General features: G+C 39.0%; 1 protein-coding gene across 1 annotated transcript in view; it reads right to left on the bottom strand.

The window, feature by feature from the left end:
• Positions 1–23316, bottom strand: part of DOK6 (docking protein 6) — a gene marked incomplete at both ends in the record, with an annotated part of 324914 nt that overhangs the window by 183671 nt on the left and 117927 nt on the right. Inside the window, one exon of the mRNA XM_084252328.1 lies at positions 23101–23208. Coding sequence (XP_084108454.1) covers positions 23101–23208 — 108 coding nt within the window. The remainder of the gene's footprint in view (positions 1–23100; positions 23209–23316) is intronic.

The raw sequence follows: 23316 nt of genomic DNA, 5'->3' as shown, positions 1-23316 counted from the left end.
TGTGCTCCTGTCTCATTAGCTATCGCCCAAAACAATACCGACCGAAACAAAATGTCTTCTGTTCTACCCTAAATTTTGGTCATAGATGACATTGTTTGCAGAATTTTCAAAGAGTCTAAAAGTAATGTAGTAGTAGAATGACTCTACGAAAGCCAGGCCCCAGTTTTTATTAAGGTTCCATCTCCTGCAAACAAGGGCAGACAGGACCACAGAAGAGTCTCAAAATGTTTGGTTAAATGTTGATTGGCTTTAATATCTCAACTGTCTCCTCTCCTAACTCCCACCCATCATGGAGGTCCATGGTTGGGATCCCCATGCGACACAGCTGACACCATCTATTGGTTTACAAAATGACTCTAAAATTTGGGGCCATTACATAGAAGCACCCACTTCCCAGAAACGTGCACGTCTCACGGGTCGTCTGTCCCCTTCCCTCACCCAACCTCTCCAAAAGGCCCGTCCATGACTGATGGACCATTTAACACTCTTTAGTCACCCAACAAGGTTTCATTTTTAATACATCATTTTTAATAAATAATGTTCAGCTGCCAGCTGTTTGTGGGGGCAAGTTCTGCTACACAGGGTGCATCAGATTTCTCTCCATAATTCACAGAAATGGACACGTTTCCTTGACTTCTCTGCAAACACGACGTGGCCTCAATAATGCCATACAAGTTGATTTTTTAAGCTTACTTTTTAAGATGCTGAATTTCATTGTTTCTTCTAATAGAAAAGGCTTATTATTTCTGGATCAATATTGTTAACAGAGGCAGACAGAATTAGCTAAGATAACAGCTACCCCATTCACATTCCCTTTCTATAACATCCTGAGGAAATAGCGCGAATAAATATTCTAAACCTTACAATATAAACTGAAAATAAATTTTACAATGGATACTGAGAAAGATGTTGATTTTAACAAAGGAATAAGTAGGTGGATCATTTGAAATGATATCTTAAATACTAAAAGTAAACTCAGTATGTTTTCATTTTGTCTCCCCAAATGCAGAATTTTCATTAATACTTTTCAAAACTATTGTGTGGCTTGGTGTTTTGATAAAGACGAGAATTAAACAAATACTAAATTCCAACTTTGATGACCACATAATCTACCACATAATATACACATCCATACAGCTGGGAGCATACATATATATGGATATATATCATAAGATCATCACATTTTGTATTTTTTAACCAAATAACATTTTATGTGGAGAAGATATATCATGCAACATATATATCAACGTCCTACATTATATGAATCAGACAGAGTCTTCATAAAACACAAAAATTCACAGAGTGCAGGCAAGAAGGAGCAGCCAAGCTCTGCTGTGTTTGAAGACGTGGGCAGGCGCACTGGCTGGTGACTAAGGAGAGCTGTTAAATGACACTTGTCAAAGGGAGTCTCCAGCTCAGCAGGGGACTTTCTGAGTCAGAGCTGATCCTTATTATTCATACTTCCCTGTTTGTAAGTTCATCCACTTGCAAAAATGTATCTGTAAACCTCAAATCAATATCCATGGCACTTTTTTGGGATTTTGCAGAAATGTGCATATGCAGAAAGGCGGGGAATGTTGAATCTAAGGGGCCACGCTTACAACTTCAGCTCTCATACTGTAAACAATGCCCTTTCCATGGTCTACCTAGGGATACGGTTTTTGCAGTGTGTGATGCTGGTGGGTACGTCACTGTTTAAAAACGGCCTCTGAATCTACTGCTGACGTGCCCTCTAGCACGAGACGTGCCATACACATAAAATAAATAGTTTTCCCCCACATGAGTTACAGAGCTACTCACAGTGACAGCAATGGGAGCGAATCAACAATGGACACGAAGTCAGGTGTCTTTAAACAGCAGATGAGGTGCTGGGAGCAGACACCATGACCTAACAAGGAAGGTCTCCTGGGGGGCACAGTTCCATCTCCCCTAATCCAGCCTCCTACATACCCACAGAACACAAGTGCTGGGGACCACCGGACTCCACCACACCCTCGGAGCGAGCTTGTCCTGCGGTCTCCGAATGCGCAGACTTGCCAGAAGCAACTTCAGTTTGATACTAAATTATTTCCAGTAAAGTGTAAGTAAAGAGTCCCATTTGTACAGCTTCCCTATGCTTTTTTTTTGTGATATTAGTTACATATTATCTTTATAAATGCAGAAAACCGACCTTATGATTATTGATTCACACAATGTCATGTCTTTTCAAGAAACGCAGAGGAGAAAAGAGAGCAATTAAAATTTCATCCTTTTTCATATTAAACACCTTCTTGATCATTTCTGGATCCTTCCATGTGTTCCTGCAGAGTCAAGTTAGATATCAAGTAGGTTCTTTAGTCCAGCCAGTTCATACCCACTCACTTCCTGGGTGTTGTTACTGGGGACCACATTAGAACTGTATATGTGACAGGTCCGGTATTACTTTACACATACTGGTTAATGTAATTGCTTTTTAAATAAGTTAAAAATAAAAAAATATGCATTCATCATGTTTTTTCAGATGACCATAAATGACCATAGATGACCATAGATGACCATCTTTTATAGATGACCATAAATATACTGTTTTTCTGTCTGTCTGTCTGCCTATCTGCCTGTCTATCTGAAAATACTCAATTGCTCTTCCAGTGAAGAAAAGCGAGACACCAATATCTTACAGTCTCTGAGGGTTAATACCCTAGGGAGAAAATAAGACTGCTTTTTTTGAAACAGTGATTCGCTTATTATATTTTAAGTACATTAAATCGAGTTCTCAAATAAAATTAAACTCTTAAATTTTTAAATGATTTGATAATTGACTCAAGTAATACGCAAGCCAACTTTTATCTGAACATAGCAAATGGAAGCTACATTTGAAAAGCTTATTATTTTAAAATGCCATTCATTTTAACTAGGCAAAGAATTTTACCAAAATGAAGGAGAGATGAAAAACTAAGAAGGTTATGTGCTGCTCAAGAATTGGTGCAGTTCTGTCCAGCCAGGGAGCAGAAAAGCATGGGCTGCTATGTGAGACGCATTATATAAAAGGTCTAGTTGTATCCCATAGCATCGTAAAAACATTGGTTATTCTTCTCAAGGACCTTTCCCAAAGATTTTATTTGCAAACATAAAAGAGTATTAGAACAGATATTGTGGCTTGCTTCTTTTCTTTGCCCTCTCAGAGCAAAAATCAAAACAAGCTAATGGATAACTGAGCGAAATGCAGCGAACACTGGGGATTGTCTAACTCCACTGCCTCAGGCAATCTAACAAATGATGTAGTTCAAACAAAGTGCTTGCTCTTCTGTAAAATTTACATCTAGAAATGCAGACAGTCTCTTCAAGCCCACATTGTTCCAGTGCCTTCCAGAAGAGAGCGGGTCCTATTGTTGCTGATCAGCAGTGCGAGGCCTCCGGTGCCCTCAGCAGGTGCAGGGGGGCAGAGCTCAGGAAGAGCTGAACCCCGCTCCTGGACATCTGGGGTAGGAAGTTCAGGTCTTACACGAGATCATAAAGGTCACAAAATCTCACCAGTAGGTATTCTAAGGAGCTTCTCTATCTTAGGGACTATTCTTCTTTTACCCAAAACAGTATTAATTGATCATGTACAATTCAAATGTACTCATCAGGTGCCTTGTGCTTTGATTTGCAACGTCTGCAATCCCCCCTTCTCCTCCCTCCTCAGTGGCATCCTACAACACAAGGGGGGAAGTGAACTGCAGCCAGAACAGCAACTGAGGGGCCTATTCTGCGTGTAGGTGTGTGGAGTCGCTTTTCTCAAGACATTGACATTTTCATCTGAATTCACGTGGCTTCTTGACTTGTCCTGAAACCTGGACTTGTCCTTCTCCTGGACTTAGAAAGTGAAAAATAGTTTCATTAGTTCATGTCATTCACCTTTTAATTTTTTTAAAGATTTATTTATTTTTTTATTTATGCATACAAGAACTGAGGTGTGGGCCAGAGGTGTGGGAGTGAGAGGACCCACCAGAGCCAGAGCAGGGAGCAGAACAGGCAGATCTACTGAAATCCACTGCTGAGGGGAGCAGCAGGGAGACAGGAGAGGTCTGCTGTGCCCTGTGGGTCAGCTTCCTGGCCGAGGATCAAACTCAGACAACAGTGGCTGGCAATAGCTTGATAGTGCTGAGACTTAACCCCTGTGCCACCAGGAAGGCCCACTTCTTAATTCTTTAACAGGATCTCAACATAGGATTTTCGTTTTCTATTGTGACTATGTGCTTTTCACAGTGTAGCTCAGTTTGCACCTGTTATGTGATTATTTCTTTCACATCCCATGAGGACACACAGACCAGGCCAGTATCGGGCTTCCTGTGCTGCATGTTCTGAAAGGGGGATAATAATCAGGGAGTCAGATGTCAGGGAGAGACACATGGCTTCACTTGCAGATGGCAATGTCGGCCGGCCTTAGCTGGGTCCAGGCTGACTTAGCTCCCAGCACTGACACGAGGGTCTGATAAGGGCTGACGGACATGTGGAACCTTCTCCATTTGCACACGAGATGTTCTGAGGGACTTTATTTGCATAGTGAGCAACACTGTGTGTAAACAAATTAAGACTGATGATACCATTTACGGATTATCATCCTATTTATGTTATGCATCTTTCCCCTTCACCTAAATGTGCAAATTAAACTCCACGCAGCTCTTAGTCATTGGTATAAAATTGCATTTGTTTTCAGTTTACCGTCATGACAAATGAGATTAGAAACCCACCTGTTAAGTGCTCAATTTCTTTCTTTAAACCCAATTACATTTGCAAAAGTGAAAGAAAATTAACTTTCAGATTTTTTTCAAGTAGATTAAAATGTATTAGAACATACTTTCACTCTTCTTATTAATACTTCTAATAATTCTTATTAATCCTGGTATTTTAATATCTTCTCTGACTGTTTTAATTAAGTCAGAGTTCTTATTTGGGGGGATAATATGGTGCATTTTAGGAACGAGTTTAATGAAATTTCTTCACTTTATTAGGATAGAGGATATTGATTTTCCACTAAGAAGATGGGAAGTTTAATGAATATTTTTATTACTGCAATGAGTACATGTCAATCTATCTACGCTTGAGTCCTAGCCTGTCATCATAATAATTTAAACATTGATGTCACCCTATACACCGTATGCTTCAATATTTTGATAATATCTGCATAGACATTTGCTTTCTGTTGCTGAAAAATAAGAATGTGCACCATCCAAAAATCAATATAAGTCATTCTTAAAGCTTTTGTGGCATGTGCTGTGATACAGTCATCTCCTGTTCACTCTCTGACTGTCCCAACATTACCAGTTGTTACACGCTTAGTCTTTTATGTCTTCGAAAGTTTCGCGGTCTCTCAAATGTGAAACCACATTATAAAATGCATCATCTAGAAAAGAATAATGGTGAGTAAAGTCACAGTAGCATAAGGATTACTGCTACTAGTGACTGGGCTCTCTATTCCAGGGGCCACTGTTCTGTCCAGAACCTGATTGTGTTTCCGTTATCCACCCCAGATCATGCAGCCCAAGTGCCTGGTGGGAAATACTCCAGCATCAGGTAGAGTCTGTGACCTGCAGGCTAACTTCCTTTATGGTGGTGATTATCGTGTAAGAAGGGGCTAACGCCTGACTACGGCGAATGAGATGGGACCACAAGTCTTTGGGCAGCTCCTGCCAGTGTTTTCTGCCCCTAAGGAAGCTCAGGGTAAATGCAGCCTCCTCCAGTGGATTTTGTCTTGGGGTCATAAATCGGAAATGCTAGAGCAATCATTCTAGAAGAAAACCCTACTGAAAGCCAAGATGGGATAGCAAAAGACCCAGGCCCTTAATTTTCAGTCTTGAGCAAGAGTTCCCGAACCACCCAGCTTGAAGACAGTCTCTCTTCCAGGACAAGCTGCTGTACATAATATTGCTGTTCTGTACGCTGGGCTGGGGCTTCGGTTCCCTGCAGTCCAAAGTGTTGCAACTGACAGTGCAAACACAGAACTGGGCTCTCCTCACCTCACAGTGGGAACTGATGCCCCCGTGGCTGGCTGTCACCAGGCAGTGCCAGCGAGGACCACACTCGGGGCTGTGTCTCCGCCCACAGCTCTTTCTACCAATTTATGCAAAAGCTGTTTCTCTGAAAGTCATGAGATTTATTAATGGCAAATAAAGGTTAATCAAGAAATTATTACAGGAAAGAGAATTCAAGTACAGAAGACACTCAAATTGTAGGGGTGATGGATGGTAGCCAGGAAAACGCATTCCCTTATTACACCTAAATTACTTGGAGGTTGTGTATTATAAAACAGTAGGTCTATTTTCAGGTGTAACACATGCAGAAAATTAGTACATAGGGAAAAAGAGGCACTAAAATAGGAAATTTAGGCCTACATTTTTTCTCTTCAATTCTCCACCCTCCCTCCCCACCCCCCCACGCTGCTCTCCCCCTACCCCATCAGGTGTAAATTTAGTGTTTAATAGCATGTTTCACTAACTCTACCACCAGGAAAACATGAGACAGCCCCTGTCTGAGAGAACCAGCTTTCTGACCCGCTACAGCAGGGACTGCACAGCTCCTGCGGTGTTACGTAGCAGATATGGAAAATGTAATATATTAATAATGGGTTCAAGAGTGCCCAAATACTCCCTAAAAGCTACTGGAGTTTCCAGAACCCTCATCACGCTCTGTCAGTTGCCTCTCTGGCCATGGACTCCCTGCTCGAAGAGTCCAACCCCTCAAAACCTGTGATGGGACCCTATTTGTGACAAAGTCTTTGCAGATGCAGTGACACTAAGATCTTGAGGAGATGCTCCTGTGTTTGCTGTGAGTCCTACACCCAAGGACAAGGGTCCTCTTCTGAGAAGAGCAAGGCGCAAAGACACAGAGAGGTGACCAGGTGAAGGTGGCAGAGACTGGAGTTACAGTGTCGCAGGTCAAGTGGAAGCTGGAGCCACTAAAAGTGAGGAAAGGCCTGGTAGGGGCAGGGCCCTGTCCACGTCTTTGTCTCCAATTACAGAACTGAGAGAGAAACAGCTGTGTAATATTAAGGCCCAAAGTATGTGAAAGTTCGTTAGGCCAGTCCTAGGAAACTCATGCAACTACAGAAAATTATCCGCAGATAAGCAGGCCAATCGGTTATGTAAACTGAGTCATCTCAAATGAAAGAAAATGACACAAAGAAAATCACGAACCTTTGGTTCATAGCCCCATGCTCCAATAAGATATTAGTCTCTTAGAAAGCAAGGGAAGCATTTGCATTTATCTTAAGCCTCCTACAGGCATTGAACATGCTTTTCCTTTTTGTTTTGATGAGTTGAGTCTGCACAGCTCTTACGTGACTCCCCCAGGGGTGCAGCTGGTTAATGGACAGCCGTGTGGGAAGTAGAGGCAACTTGAGCAAATGCAGAGATAAGGCCACAAGCCAGAGCCTCTGTTTGGGCAACTGAGTTACTGACATATAATGGGGCTCACCAAGGTTGACCTGATATTAACCTGCTGAGCTCCCCACTCAGTGCTTTGTACCTCTTCTTCGAGCAAGGAGTCCATGACCAGAGAGGCAACTGACAGAGCCTGATGAGGGTTCTGGAAACTCCAGTAGCTTTGGTTCTGTTCCATACCTTGATCTGTTTATTGTCTAGATGGGACAATCTTGTCTTGACTATTTTGGACACAGCTACGGGGACAGAAAAGCAGCACCACGGGAGACCCGTCATCAGCCTGAAATGGCCAAAGAAGCTTGGAGAAGACTGTTAGTGTGACCCAGTCTTGTCTCTGCATAGAATTCAGAGTCTCTCATCCCACCTCTTCAAATGGCTCAATCACCTCTTCATAAAACGTCCATGGTCTATGATCATAGACTTACTGGTAATCTTCACGAGAATCAAGAGGTTCTTGGCTAATATTTAAATAAATCATTACACTAACTGCTTTTTGGGGCTCTGCTTGTCACTGACACATCCAGGTCAAAACACAGGCACAGACTGGCTGAAGACAGAAGTGGGGTGCTGTCTGCCATAGCTGGCAGCAGGGGAGGACAAGCACGTTTGGATCAGGACCACTGGCACCATTCAAGGGAGAGAGAAAGGGGTCTAGAGAGAAGACCAAGCACTGCTGGCATCAGCAAAAAATGACACCACCCTTGGGCTTCTGATGGAAAACAACCCTGTAGCATCCAGGCACCTCACCCTCCAGCTGGTGCCTGCCAAAACGAGTAAAGCCAGAGAGACACTGCTGGCCTGCTTAGGCCATGCATGTAGACATGGGGGGAGTCCACGCTCACATCGTGTCTGCATAGACAAGGCACCTGCGTGGTTCTCAGTGGGACCCGTGGGTGCAGCCTCACCCCCAGCCTGATGACTCTGGAAATTCATTCACTTTCAAGTAAATGATAAAATCCAGTGGAAGATGAGGACAGACTACAGCCCAATCACAGATGACAAAACTGTGTGACAGTTCCCAGGAAAGTGAAACATGTCTCTGCCTCTCACAGGCCAAGATCGTAAGTTCTGCCAGGCAGAAGCGACAGGGTTAATTTGGGTTACATTATAGGTGCACATCTGAACAGGTGCTCTGCAGTCAGCAGCAAACCAAAAAGATCCTCCTTTTCTATCCATGTGGATTATTTATGAAAACATAGAAGGTATCAGGGACTAAACAGCCTTAAAAAATTACAAAGAATCATTCATGGCAGATACTGGCTGAGATGCAACAGACAGTTAGGTACAAGATATTTAAAAAGATAAGGAATGGGAGTAGGAAAAATAAGGAGCAGAAAAGAAAAATGGGGGGGGAGTGGGGGTAGGGAAAAGAAAAAAAAATTACAAAGAATCGAATTACGTAAATTACCTTCTATGCTATATTCATAATGCAATATAATTGAAATTTTCTAACAAGTGGATAAGTAAATATTCCATGTATAGAAGAAGTGAATTACATACTTCCAAAAACATGTGAGTTAAGAAGGAAATTGTAAGTTACAAAATACAACTTCATGGAAGTGACATAGTATATGTCGTTTGAGAGACATTGATAAAATAGGGCTTAAAAATACAGCTTTAAAAATGTTTCCTGAACAAAAAAGATTGAAAACAAGCAACTCAGGCATTCAACTGATGAAGCTAAGAAAAAAACCACTTTAAAGCATCTCCAGAAATAAAGGCATAATAAAGATAAGGACAGAAATCAATAAAATGAAGAAAAAAATGAGAAGTTTAACAAAGCCACAAGCTCCATTTGAAAGGATTAATAAAAGACTTCTGGCAAGTTAGATGAAAGGAAAAAGAAGGAAGTTGGAAATCAAGCACAGAATGTAAAAGGAAAAACTGAACAAACAAAAATCTAATGATGACTAGAAAGCTTGAATACTTATTAATTTAAAAAATAAATGAAAATGATATGTATCTAAAATAATACGAAGTGCCTAAATTCATGACAGGAAAAAAAAAAAAAGAAAACATGAACAAAACGAACTCATCTCCCCAATGCTCATTTCTAGACTATTTCATAATTAAGAAAAACCTACTGAGATCATGTCTAATATTGACTCCAAAATAAGAACTGAATAACATAAAATATCGAATGACTGCACTTACTTATTAGTGAAAAAGCTTATGGTCACACAAGTACGGTTTCCCCCACCCCCGGGAAAAGATATATTTAAAATTAGTGAGTCTCTGGCCAGGGATCAAATTCATGTTCCAGTGGCTGGTGATAGCTTGACAGCACTGATTCTTTAACCCCTGCGCCACCAGGGAGGCCCAGAGGAGCTTTTTAAAATCAGAGGGTATTCTCCAGCTTGTCACAGAAGAGAAAATCCAGGATTCAAAAGCCAGCCTGGAGGGGATTATGCTAACAAAATAATTGAGAAGAGAAAGCAAATACTGATGGTCTCACTCATGTGGACTATAGAGAAACAAAACAAGGGGTCAGATAAAACCAAACCAGTAACAAACTCTGGAAATCTGACTGTAGAAGTGAGGCCACCAGAAGGGGAGGAGGTGGAAGATGAGAGCAAAGTGATAGGAAGGGGCCAGTGGACTGCCCTGGAGGACTCCAGGTGCTTGGGTGGTGGGTGTGGTGTGGTAGCAACACCTGAAGGGGAGACCCTAGGCCTCTACATCATAAGCAACACTGTGTATCAATGTTACTTCAATAAAAACATTAAGCTGTTATATACTTCAAATAAATATGAAATGACATTATTTCTAAAATAAAATTGCTAGATGGATTTTAACTGAATTACGAAGTATTCAAGTACAGATTCTCACTTAAACATTTTTCAAATCGTAAATTGTACATGAACATGCATTCATTATGGGAGGTATCATAGAGAACTTTCCATTAATGGCAGAGAAACTATTTATCTTTAGTGAACATTACATTATAAAAGAAAAATTCTCCCACTGAACTGCACAGATACTGTACCATCAGGCAGATTTTGCTAATGGGTAAAAATGAGAATTTTTTTAAAAATCCAAAGTGCTTTCATGGTATACTGAAATAATGAAGGGCATCAAATTTAAATCTCCTATATACATTTGAAAAATGCTCTGGAAATGTTGGAAGGAATGTCCTATCAGCGTTGTGCTATTGAGAATCCTTCTCAAATTACTGGCTGATTCACCACAGAAAATGACTTCTATGAAACTACAAGTTCCTTTATTATTCAAATTGATCTCAATGGTTTTCTGAAGTTAGTTCAAATTATTTCCTGGTTTCAAAGATGCAAAATCTGAGGCAGAAATGATTTCTCAACCGCAGATATTTTACCTTATATTATGGTACAGACAGTTATCACCCTGCTTTGTGAATTATGATATTATTTGCCTTTTACAAATAAGTGAATGGGCGATTTCTTTAAATCATATTGTTTTTTCTGATAGAGGATAGTTACGGGGACTGCCACCCTCGTGCGTGCACACACACACACACACAAACACAAATGGATAACTATAAAAAGTGGAATAAAGACAGTAAAGTGGCTAATGTGAATCACACTGCTTTCGGTTCTAAAGCCGAGCTTAGATCAAGAGTCTGGTTCCATCCTTCTCAGTGGATGGATATGGCTTGTGTGGCAATACCTTTTTTTTTTTTTCTTAAAGATTTATTTATTTATGCACACAAGAGCTAAGGTACAGACCAGAGTTGCAGGGGGTGAGAGGATTCACCAGAGACAGAATGGGGAACAGAATAGGCAGACCGACTGAAATACACTGCTGAGGGGAGCAGCTGGTGAGACAGGAGAGGTCTGCCTCACCATGTGGGTTTCTCCCTGGCCAGGGATCCAACTCACGCTGCAGAGGCTGTGGATTGCCTCATAGTGCAGTGCTTAACCCCTTGCGCCACCAGGGAGGCCCAATACTTTATAAACATAAATCCTGATGACTGTGGCAACTGTAAACCACAAGAATCACCCATACTAGACAAAGCTTAGAAGTAACATTTTAATTGATCTTGATTAAAATATCACAAAGGTCAAGTTTAACTTGCCATTCCCCACTGTTTTGGGGTCACAGCCCTGCCAATCTCCTCCGTCTGCAGATCTCCCCGCCTGCCCGCTCACTTCTGCTTCCATTTTCCACTCCCAACCTGCCACTGAGACAGGATCACACACACGGTCTTTAGTATTGCTGCTTCTACACAACAAACATATAACCGACTTATCCTCTGCTCTGAGGCTCCCCTGAGTGACTCAACGGTGATCAGATACTATGAATAAAGCAATCAATAAATGACCATGAATTGATGTGTAACTGACCAGAAACAGATGTGCGTGTCAATAGGTATTTATGTTCAAAAAACAGAGCCCTCTTCAAAATAAGAGATTAGAGCAGCTGAAAGAATGAATGAATGAATTATTCTTTCAGTCCCCAAATTGGGGAATTTAGGCATCTCCTGAGAGATGCCTTAATATGAATAAATGACTATCACTCTGGGACCTTCCATCTGGCATTTCAAGAGACACCAGGTCTCCAAACACTCCTCACTTCACACCAGCTGTGTGCGCTGCCAAACATCCAGTCCTGGACTCTTGAAGTGAAACTTTCAACAGAACACACCCCGTACAAGGTCTCATCCCCACACTTAATGATGATCTTGCTTCTAATTTTAAGGACACCCTATATATAGGCGGATTCAACCTTTCCCCAACTCTCTCAGATGCTACTTTACATAAGGATAAATACAGACAACTCCAAAGACAAGTAAAGTAACTAGAATAAAGTGAAGTTTCTATGTCTGGTTATGAGAGATTTAGAGACAGGACTGGGGCCAATCATATGGCTTTTCTGGGCCACAAAGTTGTCATTTCTGGAACTTCAGAGATTTCACTTTTCATTCATCCTTCTAAAGACTTTATTTATATTATCCTCCCTACAGACAGCATGCATATTTATTTTATTAAAATGTCTATAAACTGTTTCTTTTTCATCTGTTTAGAAAATTAAGGAAAATTTATTAGCTGATTCTATGTAAATTGCTTTAGTTCAGTTTTCATTGAGGATAAATTTGTTTTGAATATCTGTTATGACAATTATATACGGCTACATTTTCAACCCTAATGCATTTTTAATAACTTCCTTCAGCAGCTAGTGATTTGAATTTCAAATTTCTTTCTACCAAGATGTTTAAAAAAAGTATATACCATTTTATAGCAGTTTCATATAAAAATTGATTTATGCAGCAAGATCTGTCTCACAGTAAACATATCAAATGTCTAAATGAGACCATTAATACTCATAAGCTTTATAATATGTATGTTCTAGATACAGCAAAGCACAAAGTTAAAGTTGGTAAAGAAATAATTGTGTCCTTAGCTTATTTTTCAGAAGTCTCTCATTTAGACTGGAAATATTCCATTCATTGGATTATTTTGATTTGTTGCTATTGAGCATGACAGATTATAGGGTATAACAAAATAAGTGACTAATCACAAAGTTTAGAGGATTTAAACATTAACCCGTAGAAAAATTTGGGGAATCCATATTATTCTCCATCTTTAAGCCATTCTTGAAAATGAGGAATTATTTTTTCTTATTCTGAAATGCCAATATTTGGATTATTAATTGTCCAGGGGAAATGAAGATTTTGAACACACCTGTCATTTCCATAGAGATCTTCCTTTCTTTAACTGACCATCAGAGAAAACTGAAAAAATTATAGTTTCACCAACGCCCATTTCTGAAAATAAAATGATTCAGGCTTCTGTGAATGGATTAAGCCATGGGAAATGTTGCTTGAGTCTTTGATTTTGCAGGAGCAAGAGTACATTTCATGACAAAAATATCACCCACATTTATGATCCAGGCCTTGGGGAAACTAACACCTATACCCCAAGGGTGGCATTCTAAGTGTCTCAACCACTCACCCTGTCAAGGAAGAGGAATTCCAGAAGAACAAGGACGCTCAGAGTTGCAACTGGCTGCCATCTTCGTCCCCTTCACAAAGGTCAACATTTTTAATAATAGCATTTTCAGTAGTATCAATAATTCTCTCTCTAGAAATATCAGGCTGTTTATTTAGGAGACTATTTAAAGAGTCTCGGCAACTTTGATATACTACTGTTAGGCATTTTAACACTTATTCTACTAACAGTTCTTCATTGAAATAGCATTTTTCTTAATTTTCTATCCTATCTTGAATTAGCTGCTTTCTTCAGTTATGTCAACATTAAAAAAATTCATAATTTCCTGATGTACTTGCGAGTAAAGAAATATTACCACATTAGCAATGAACATTAAATTTGGCCCTCTCTTCCCAAACATTTCTATTTTTTAAGATTCCACATATAAAGTGAGAGCATACAATATTTGTCTTTCTCTGGCTTATTTCATTTAAAAGAATGTCTAGACAGCCCGTTCGTATCATCACCAATGGAAGGAATGACCTTTTTATAATTTTTAGTGGCTGAACGATATTCCTGTGTGTGTGCAGTTATACATTATATATACATCAGTGACACATATATACATACCTCAATTTCTATAGCCATTGACCAACATTTAGGTTGTTTCTATATCTTGATAAAAGAGGAAGCACATCTGTAAATAATGCTGCTATGAACATGGGAGAGCAAATATCTTTTCAGTCAGTGTCTTCATTTTCTTCGTACCTATTCCCAGCAGCGGGATTGCTGGATCATATGGTAGATCTATTTTTATCTTTTTGATTATCCTCTGAACTGTTTCCCCAGGGGCTGAGACAGCTGACATCCTACTAACAGTGCACGAGGGTTCCCTTCTCTCCACATCCTCGCCAGCATTCTCCTCTTCTTAACAACAATCATTTGAACAGTCGTGAAAGGCTACCTTGGTGTCATTTTAATTTATTTTCCTAAAGTCATGTCAAGACTTTTTTTCTCCCCGTGATTCTATGTTCATTTTCCCCATTTTTTTTAATTGAAGTAGCTTTGCATTATAATATTAAGTAAATTTCAGGTGTGTATCATTAAAAAATCAACATGCATTTCACTACGAAAAGTCCAAGTCTATCCTTCAACATACCATTGAACCCCTTTCTCCAATTTATCCAACCCTCTTCCCCCTTTTCTTCTGGCAGCCAGGAATTGACCTAATGGTCCAAAAGTTTGTTTTTATTTTATTTAGTTCATTCATTTGTTTGGTGTACTATATATTATATAATAGTGAAGTCACAGTGTTTGTCTCCATCTCACTTATTTCACTCAGTATTATACTCTCTAGCTCCATCCATGCTGTTGCAAATGGAAGGATTTCATCTTTTTTATAGCTGAGTATCATTCCACTGTGTATACACATGTCATCTTAATCCATTCATCTCTTGTGTAGCACTTAGGGGGTTTTCAGTTCCTAATAATGTAAACGATGCTCTAATAAACACAGGGGTGCATATATCTCTTTGAAATTAGTGTTTTTATATTTTTGGAGTAAATACCCAGAAGTGGAATAACTGTGTCATAAGGAATTTATATTCTTATTTTTATGAGGCAGTGTCAAGCTTTTTGATATGTAACCCAATGAAGTTAGAATTGAAATGCCTGTGAAGTACCCTGGATGTCACAATAAGGCTGGTGCTCAAGCCTTTGTCTTTTAGAGAAAAGTTTTATTTGGTTCCGACCAGGCTCTCCCTGGTGGTGCCAATACATACCAACCTTAACATTCATTGCATTCAGTGGGTTTCCTGGGTAATTTCCCTACCATCTAGCTGGACTTTGAATGTTTAATGCACTCTCTACCTCATTATACCACAAATACCTTGAAATCTAACAGACTGAGAGTGATTTCTTTTCTTCCCTGCTGAAAACTGATTCTTACACAACTCTGTGAACAGCATGACTATTCACCTCTCTCTTACCCAGTCTTTCAAAAATAACACCTCCAACTACCCCTCTTCCACTTCCGCTAAGTCCAATCAATTACAAAGTCTTTAATTCTGCTTGACAGTAGCTGGCAAATATCACCAAAATTGTGTGGAATTAGAAGCCAATTGAAGAAACGATAAAAACAAATTTGAATAACACTAGATGTACATTCTAAGAAAAAAAAGAAGCAAAAATCAGTGTCGTGGAGCTAGTTAAAATTGTAGGGAGCAGAAAAATAGTGAGGTTGACACATAGAATTTAGTTTGAATGCCAAATAGATATTCCAAATTTAACATACACCAAGAAGAAAGCTTGTGATTTTTACCCAAAGCCTATAATAAGGCAGCCAGTCAGAATATCAGGCAAAACTTGCTTACATAGAATCAAGATGAGAGAAGAGACCATTTACATATTTTCTTGAAAACCACCCTTAATGTTCCTTATTACTGATGAATCAGACCCAGAGTATTCTTCCATAGCAAGACTGGTCTAAAGTCACCATTTTAGCTCATCACCACTGAGGAAAAAAAAAAGAAATTGTGGAACAGGAACCTTAAAGCACTAATAAATGAATTAGCCTCCCCAATGTTATGAAGAGTAAGTTGTAATAATGAAGACTTTAATCTCCATAACACCAGCATGAGAGAGGTAAATTTCAGCTGTCACTATTCTGAATCTAGTTATTAAAGAGCTTTAGGGACCTGCAAGTTACAAGGACATCTGTTTAGTTATTTATTAGAAAGATTAACTATTCCTAGTCTCTCTGTGCTCCTCAAGATCCTTTGCTACTTAATTTTCAGAAGACAGAAGAAGCTCACGCACACAACCTATGTGTGTTTGAAGTGTTTGTCGTGTCATTTTCTAACACAAGTGTTATCCAACTTACGTCTGCAGCCTTTCCCTGATCCTTCATTTCTGTTAAAAGGGATGGTGCTCCAGTTCTGTGAAAGCCCAGACCTTCTAATTGTACTCAAGAACCTTAGCATCAACACATTTTCAGCTGCTGCATGATCCTCACTGTCCTAGGTGTGTTACAGCATCTATGAGGCTTGAGAAGGTATCTTGGCTCACTTTTACAGCTAAACTTCTTAATAAAACTACCCGAGTCTCTGTCTCTTCCTCTTCTCCAGTGCTCAGGTGAGCCAGTTGCCACCAGAACCAGCTTCCAGTTTCCCTGAAACAGCTGTTGGCTAAGCCACCTCCGACCTCCAGGGGGCGCCAGCCCACACATCCCACCTCTGGCACCTTTTTTAGTCTCTCAAAGAAGAGGATTATTTGTTCATTTTTTAAAACATAGTTTTCTCTTGGTGTCCAGTGTTCACTCTTAAAGTTATTCTTCTCAGCTTACTGAATGATTTTCTCAGGTCCTATTCTAGCTCTTGGCTCTGCAAATCCTTTGAACGACGGAGTGCTGACCACCATCTTTGTCTTCATCTTCCAGATCTGGTGTCAAGCACTATCAATGTGCCAGTGCCAGTCAAAGGAATAACTGGATCAATGACCATCCCATCTCAGTTCACAGTGGTCTAACTGACTAACATCTTCTTGATGTTTCATTCAAATGCTAATAGATATTTCAAATATATACAAAGTGAAAACTTGTGCTTTTTAGGCAAAGTTTTCCTACTCTTTCTCCCACTATTTATGAACTGCACCATTCTCATCTCTGTTGCTCAAGTCCAGATTGACAAATCACCCATGAGTCCTGGCTCTCACTTATACCCCCACAGCTAATCCATAAGGAAGTCCTGCCAGTGTTCACAAACCATATCCAAGGCTTATCCTTCCCCCTGAACCAAAATACTCATAGTTTGGTCCAAGACCCCAATCACCTCTAATCTAGGCTAATAACAAGTATCATTTGCTACAACTCCCCACATGTCAAGCTGGTGGCTACATGCATAGTTATAACAGTTCATGTGTCAATAACATCTAGTGATATATTAAACTAATTCTATGCCTAAAAGACCATTTACTTCTTACAACCACCTTCTATGGTTGTAAGAATGTAACTTGTTGTTAGAATGTAACTTGTCAGAGGTGAAAAATTAGATAGACCGAGGTTAAGTAGCTTATCCATGCCTGCACAGCAGTTAACATGGTCATTGTATTCCAGAATCCACTATGCTACCCACTGGTCAATGAGGTGAAGATTATCTCTTTTCCCCAAGCTTCACTGAGATATGACTGACATAAAATGCTGTGTAAGTTTACGGTGTAAAAGGGGGCATTTGATGTTTGTATATAATGTGGAATGAAGACCACAATAAGGTGAGCTAACACCCACAGCACTTCGGCTTTCCACCTCCAGTTATAAGCTGATTAAATACTGGAGATCTCGTGGACAACTTGGAGACTCTAACAATATCCTACTATACACCTCAACGTGATAAAAGAATAGATCTTAGATATTCTGACCGCACCCACATAAACACAAGTGATAAGTTTCTTGGTCTTCAATAGTCTATTTCCCCAGATGATGTTTTCCTTATTAACTATGTTGAAGAATCATTTAGAAATAAGTGGCATTTAAAACGAACAACCAAATGAGTTTGGGCAGTTGACTGCACCTTTTAAAGTATGACCCCAAAAGAGGTAATAAAGAATGCTACCAACCCCTCCCAAAGTCCTCCTGTTCTTCTGCCTTCATCTTTGCATCCATTCCTCCGCCAGCTAGGCAACCAATGATATGATTTCTGTTACTACAAATAGGTATAAATTCACACAGTCTGCATTATTTTGGGTCTGAAGTCTTTCAATCAGCATAATGAACTAGGCGACTCATCTGCTCTTGTGTGTCTCGGTGGGACTTTCCTTCCCCTAGTTCAGCGATAGTCCATTGACGGATATACTTCAATTAGTTCATTCATTTCCCCGTCTGGGTTGTTTCCATGTTTCGGCTATTTTGAATAAAAGCTACAGCTGTGAACATTTCTGTACATATCTTCATCTGAACGTGGCTATTCATTTGCTGGGGGATAAATTCCTAGAAGTTAAACAGATGCATAACTTTTAAATGAAACTAACAGTTTCAGTTTTACAAGATGCTGGTCTGATTTGACTTGCCGTGAGCCATACGAGTTTTAGTTGGTCCCCATTTTTAACCACTCTAGTTAATTTCCATCTTTACAATTTGGACCATTGAATAGGTGGGTAGTGGTATCTTCTTTCGTTCTAAATTTAAATTTTACAGACAACTAATGATGTTCATTATCTTTATTATTTGCCTTTCTCAATCCTATTTGGGGAAATGTCTGTTAACATTTGTCCATCTTTAAATACAAGGCTTTTATTACTACTACTGAGTTGTAAGAAGCCTTTCAGCATTCTGGATGCATGTTCTTTGTTAGATATATGCTTGCATAATTTTCCCTTGCCTTTTTATTTTGTTCATTGGACCTTTTGAAGAGAAAAAGTTCTAAATTTCAATACTGCTCATACTTTTTGTATCCTGAGAAATATTTATCACAATGTGGAAAAGTTTTCCTACTCGATTTATTGCTAGGAGCTTTATAGCTTTAGCATTTAAATTTAGACTGATGATCTGTTTTGAGGTTTTTATGTGTATGTGTGAGGCAAGAGCAATGTTTACTTACTTATGTTGACACAACCACTTATTCTGGTACCATTCTCAGGACAAAGAATTTTCTATTCCATTGAGTTGTCTTTTTACCTTTGTCAAAATGCAATGATCACTGTCTCTTTCCCCGTACAGAAGCTTTTAAATTTGCTATAGTCCCTATGGAAAGAAGTCTGACAATTCCTCAAAAGACTAAAAATGGATCTACCTTATGACCCAGCAATTCCATTTCTAGCTATCTGTCCAAAGAGCACAAAAACACTAATTTGAGAGGAAACCTGCACTCCTATGTTTACAACATAACTATTTAAGTAGCTAAAATGTGAAAACAATCTTAATGCCCCAAAACAGATGAGTGGATCAAGAAGATGTGGTCTGTATGCACAATGGAATATTACTCAACAATCAAAAAAGACAAAATCATGCCATTTGCAGAAACATGTATGGAACTGGAAGCATTATTCTAAGTTAATTTCCATCTTTACAATTTGGACCAATGAATAGGTGGGTAGTGGTATCTTCTTTCGTTCTAAATTTAAATTTTACAGACAACAAATGATGTTCATTATCTTTATTATTTGCCTTTGTCAAAGGAAAAAAGGAGCCAAAGGAGAAAGATAAATACTGGATGGCTTCACTTAAATGTAGAGTCTAGAGACACCAAAGGATCAGACAAAACAATATATATATGGAACACTTCCAACCCTGTGCTTCTTTATTAAAATCACATTAGCTGATATAGGGTATACAGATATTCATATAGAATGAGATTGCCAATATCTAAAAAAAAGACTCTTAGAAATTTTATTGGAATTCTATCAAATGTAAGTAGATCTTGGGAGAGTTGACATCCTAATATTGAATCTGCCAATCTAAGAATATTTCATATCTCACCATTTATTTGCATCCTCCATCCTTAATTGTCTTAAGTAGGTCCTGTTTTTTCAGTGTACAGGTTTTATATATGCTTTGATAAATTTATTCATAATTATTTGTTGACACTATAAATTAAGTGTTTAAATGAAATTACCAAGTGTTAGCTGATACTATTTAAAATGCTCTTGAATATAAACATATCATTCACTAAATTCATTCATTATTTCTGCTAACTTGTTTTGAAGATAGCAAGCATTTTCAACAAAATCTCATGTCATTGAGAATAGAAACAGCTTTCCTAATTCTTTTCTGCAGGATTTTGTTAGATGTTCTTTCTTTGTTTAAGGGAATTCACTCCATTCTTCATTTCTGGAGAGAGTTTAAATCACAAATGAAAGTCAGATTTTGTAAAATCCTTTTTCTGTATCTATTCAAAGACTCCTTTAATATACTTTCTATTTTATTCCATATTGTTATCTTGATTGATTCGCAAATGTCAAAACAACCTTTTATCAATTTAACATATTGTTGAATTAGATCTCTAATGTTTCATTAAGAAATTCTGGTTGTAGGCATAGTGGTCTGCCACTTTCCGCTAATGTCTTTGTCTAGTCCTGGTTTTCAGGTACTGCTGGTCTGGATGTAAGTTGGAAAGGTTTCCTCTTTTTTAGTTTTCCTTAAGAATTCTTGTTTTCTCCTTAAGTAAACTGAGTTTTCACAAGTGAAATGTGGATCTGAAGGTTTCTGGGAGGGAAGGTTTAAACAGAATTTTTGTTAGACATTGAGCTACGGGATGAGTTTGGGTAGACGGTATTTCAAGGAGTCTATTTCACTGAAGTTGTCAAATGTTTTGAATTATATTTGCTCACAGCACACTCTTTTAATGTCCATGGAATCTGTAGTGATGACTCCTCCACTGTTCCAAATCTTCGATTTGTTTTATTTTTTTTTTCCTTTATTTGTTGGGCTAAGGGCTTTTCAATTGATTTTTTTTTTTTCAAAAAAAACAGCTTTTGACTGCAAATTTCTCTAGGGTTATTTTGTTCTCTATTTCATTGTAAAAAAAAAAATCATTTTCTCCTGTTATTGTTTCTGTGTAATGTAAGAATTTAAACTATATGTTTCCTTATGCTCAGTGTTCTCACTATCTTCCACACATGCTGATATTTGTACTTTTCTAGCTTTCAGTTCAGAATATCTGTGTATAGCCTTTGTGACTTTAACACTGTCCGCTGAATATTGTCCTTTGGAATATTCTGATTTCCAAGTATTCAGAGTTTTCTAGGTAATATATATATATTTATTTCCCATTTGAATCATTTATGGTTAAAGAACATACTCTACATGATTTCAACCCTTTTCAGTTTATTTACATGATAATTTATTAACAGCTAACATTTAATACACTTAGTAACACTTATTAACATTTAATAATACTCATTAACACTTAATTAAGTCAAGTGTTAATTTGCTGACACTTGCTCTTGCTGGATTGAACTTCTATGCATATGTATGTTTTTCCCACTGGAATTCAAGTGCTTCCAGGGCAAGGCTGTGCCTCAGGCCTCCTTGAGTCCCTGGTGCAGACCAGTCCATGTGCAGTGCAGACACCAGAACCTGCCCATGTTTGTCCAAATACTAATCCTTACAGGTGGTTACAATACTGCAGTATTTTCACTGATCCACCTTCACCCCCTTGGGGACAGTGTCGGTTTACAAAAGAGAATACAAACACAAAGTGAATGTCCAGGGAGCACCCAGGGTGTGTCCCTCCTGCCCGAGTGCAGGGCTTCTCATCAGGAATTCCTGGGACATACAATGCACTCTTCTTTCAAGATTTCACTCAGAAACTAAAGGTCACATATTCGTGTTCCACAACCTCTCAGTTCCTCATTCAATCAGGTTTAAAATTGCCCCCCAAATCATAATCACAATTAGTAAGACCTTAAGTTTCAAATAATTTTTCCTACAGTCAGAACAACCTTACTCATTAATAACCTACCTCAAGTCATCTTCAAAAGAGACATACGATATAATAATTTTAAAATCTACAAGCTAGTAAGTAACTGGATCAGAACTTGAGCTTGCATTGTCTGACAGCAAATCTACATTAACCTATAGCGTACCTTGTAGAGTTATGAAGCTCAAGGTTGAAGCTCTCTGATGCAGGTTCAAATATAATTAAATGACTGCTGGCCACTTGTGTAATAGGAGGGGTTAGCACTTTATTGTAGGATAATCTATTTTTAAAGTACACTTTCATTTTTTAGAGCAGTGTTGGTCTTACAGCAGACCAAGCTGAAGGTACCGAGATTTCCTACAGATCCCCGGTCCCCGTACACGCAGGCCTCCCTATTATCAACATCCCCCTCCAGAGTGGTGCGCTTTTCACAACTGATGAATCTGCTTTGACACATCATAATCACCCAGAGTCCACAGTTTCCATTAAAGCTCACTCCTGGTGCTGTACTTGCTGTCGGCTGGACAAATGGATACTGACATGTGTCCACCATTGTGGCAACACACAGGGGATCCACTGTCCTCCCCCTGCCTATGCTCTGCCTAGACATCTCTTCTAAGCCAGTCTGGCGAGCATTCTATTTTAAAATAAAAGGAGGAATTAATACTACATATCACATACAATAAATCCCTCAAATCCATTATAAGAATGATTCAGGGGAATATTCTCTCTGTCACCGCCACGAGAAGTCAGAATCTTGGCTGATCTTTTTCAGGTATTTTACCAAGTAATTCTGCAGATCCTGAATTCTCCAGGTTACTATAAAATGTTTCACTGGGGTTTGATGTTTCACCAAAGATAACTTGAGGCCATCCATTTATATCATTGCGAGGTTACTATTTTTTTTAAACCTGTGTTCAATTCTTAAGAAACTGCTATTTCAGCCATAGCATCTATGCCCCCGTTCTACACACAGACTGTCAGCAAGGAGATGCTTGTGCACCCCCGTGTCACCAGCCCCACAGAGGGCAGCCTCCAGGTTTATCTCCCCAACATCGCCCCCAGTTTAAATCAAAGTAACAAATGCACAATTAACCTCAACAGGGCGAAAATGCCTACTCAGCACCTTGGAAAATGATCTGGTTGAGTTATGAGTCATTTCATTTTGCAAAGTAGCAATAAAATATGAGTCATTTTGCAAAGGTACCACTAGCATTTGCAGCAGATGATTAAAATAAAGGGGGAAAAGAACTTTTACATTTTGTCAAAACAGGGACATTTCATCCCAGCCTGGCATTTCTGCCTCTGCTGATTTCATCTATCAAAAGAAACACCTTCACAAGTTCTCACCAGGCTCTTTCCCAGGGATTCTGAAGGCTGCCTTACCTTATGGAAGTTTCTGAAATACGCAGCCTTCTCGTCTGGAAATTTCTCTAGCCTTCTGGGTCCTTTACTAGAAGCCTTCTTGAAAACCAACCAGCATCGTCTGAAAATCTGGAAGCAAATAAAGCATCCTATTACCTTTCATTTCACATGACTTCCGTAGCATCAGGAACTTATCAAATCAATTGATACATTGGGAATCAATCTTTGTAAATTCAC

This window comes from Talpa europaea (genome assembly GCF_964194135.1).
Source record: "Talpa europaea genome assembly, chromosome: 13".
Taxonomy (NCBI): domain Eukaryota; kingdom Metazoa; phylum Chordata; class Mammalia; order Eulipotyphla; family Talpidae; genus Talpa; species Talpa europaea.
The sequence above is the reverse complement of the archived record's forward strand: the minus strand, read 5'-3'. Positions and strand labels throughout refer to the sequence as shown.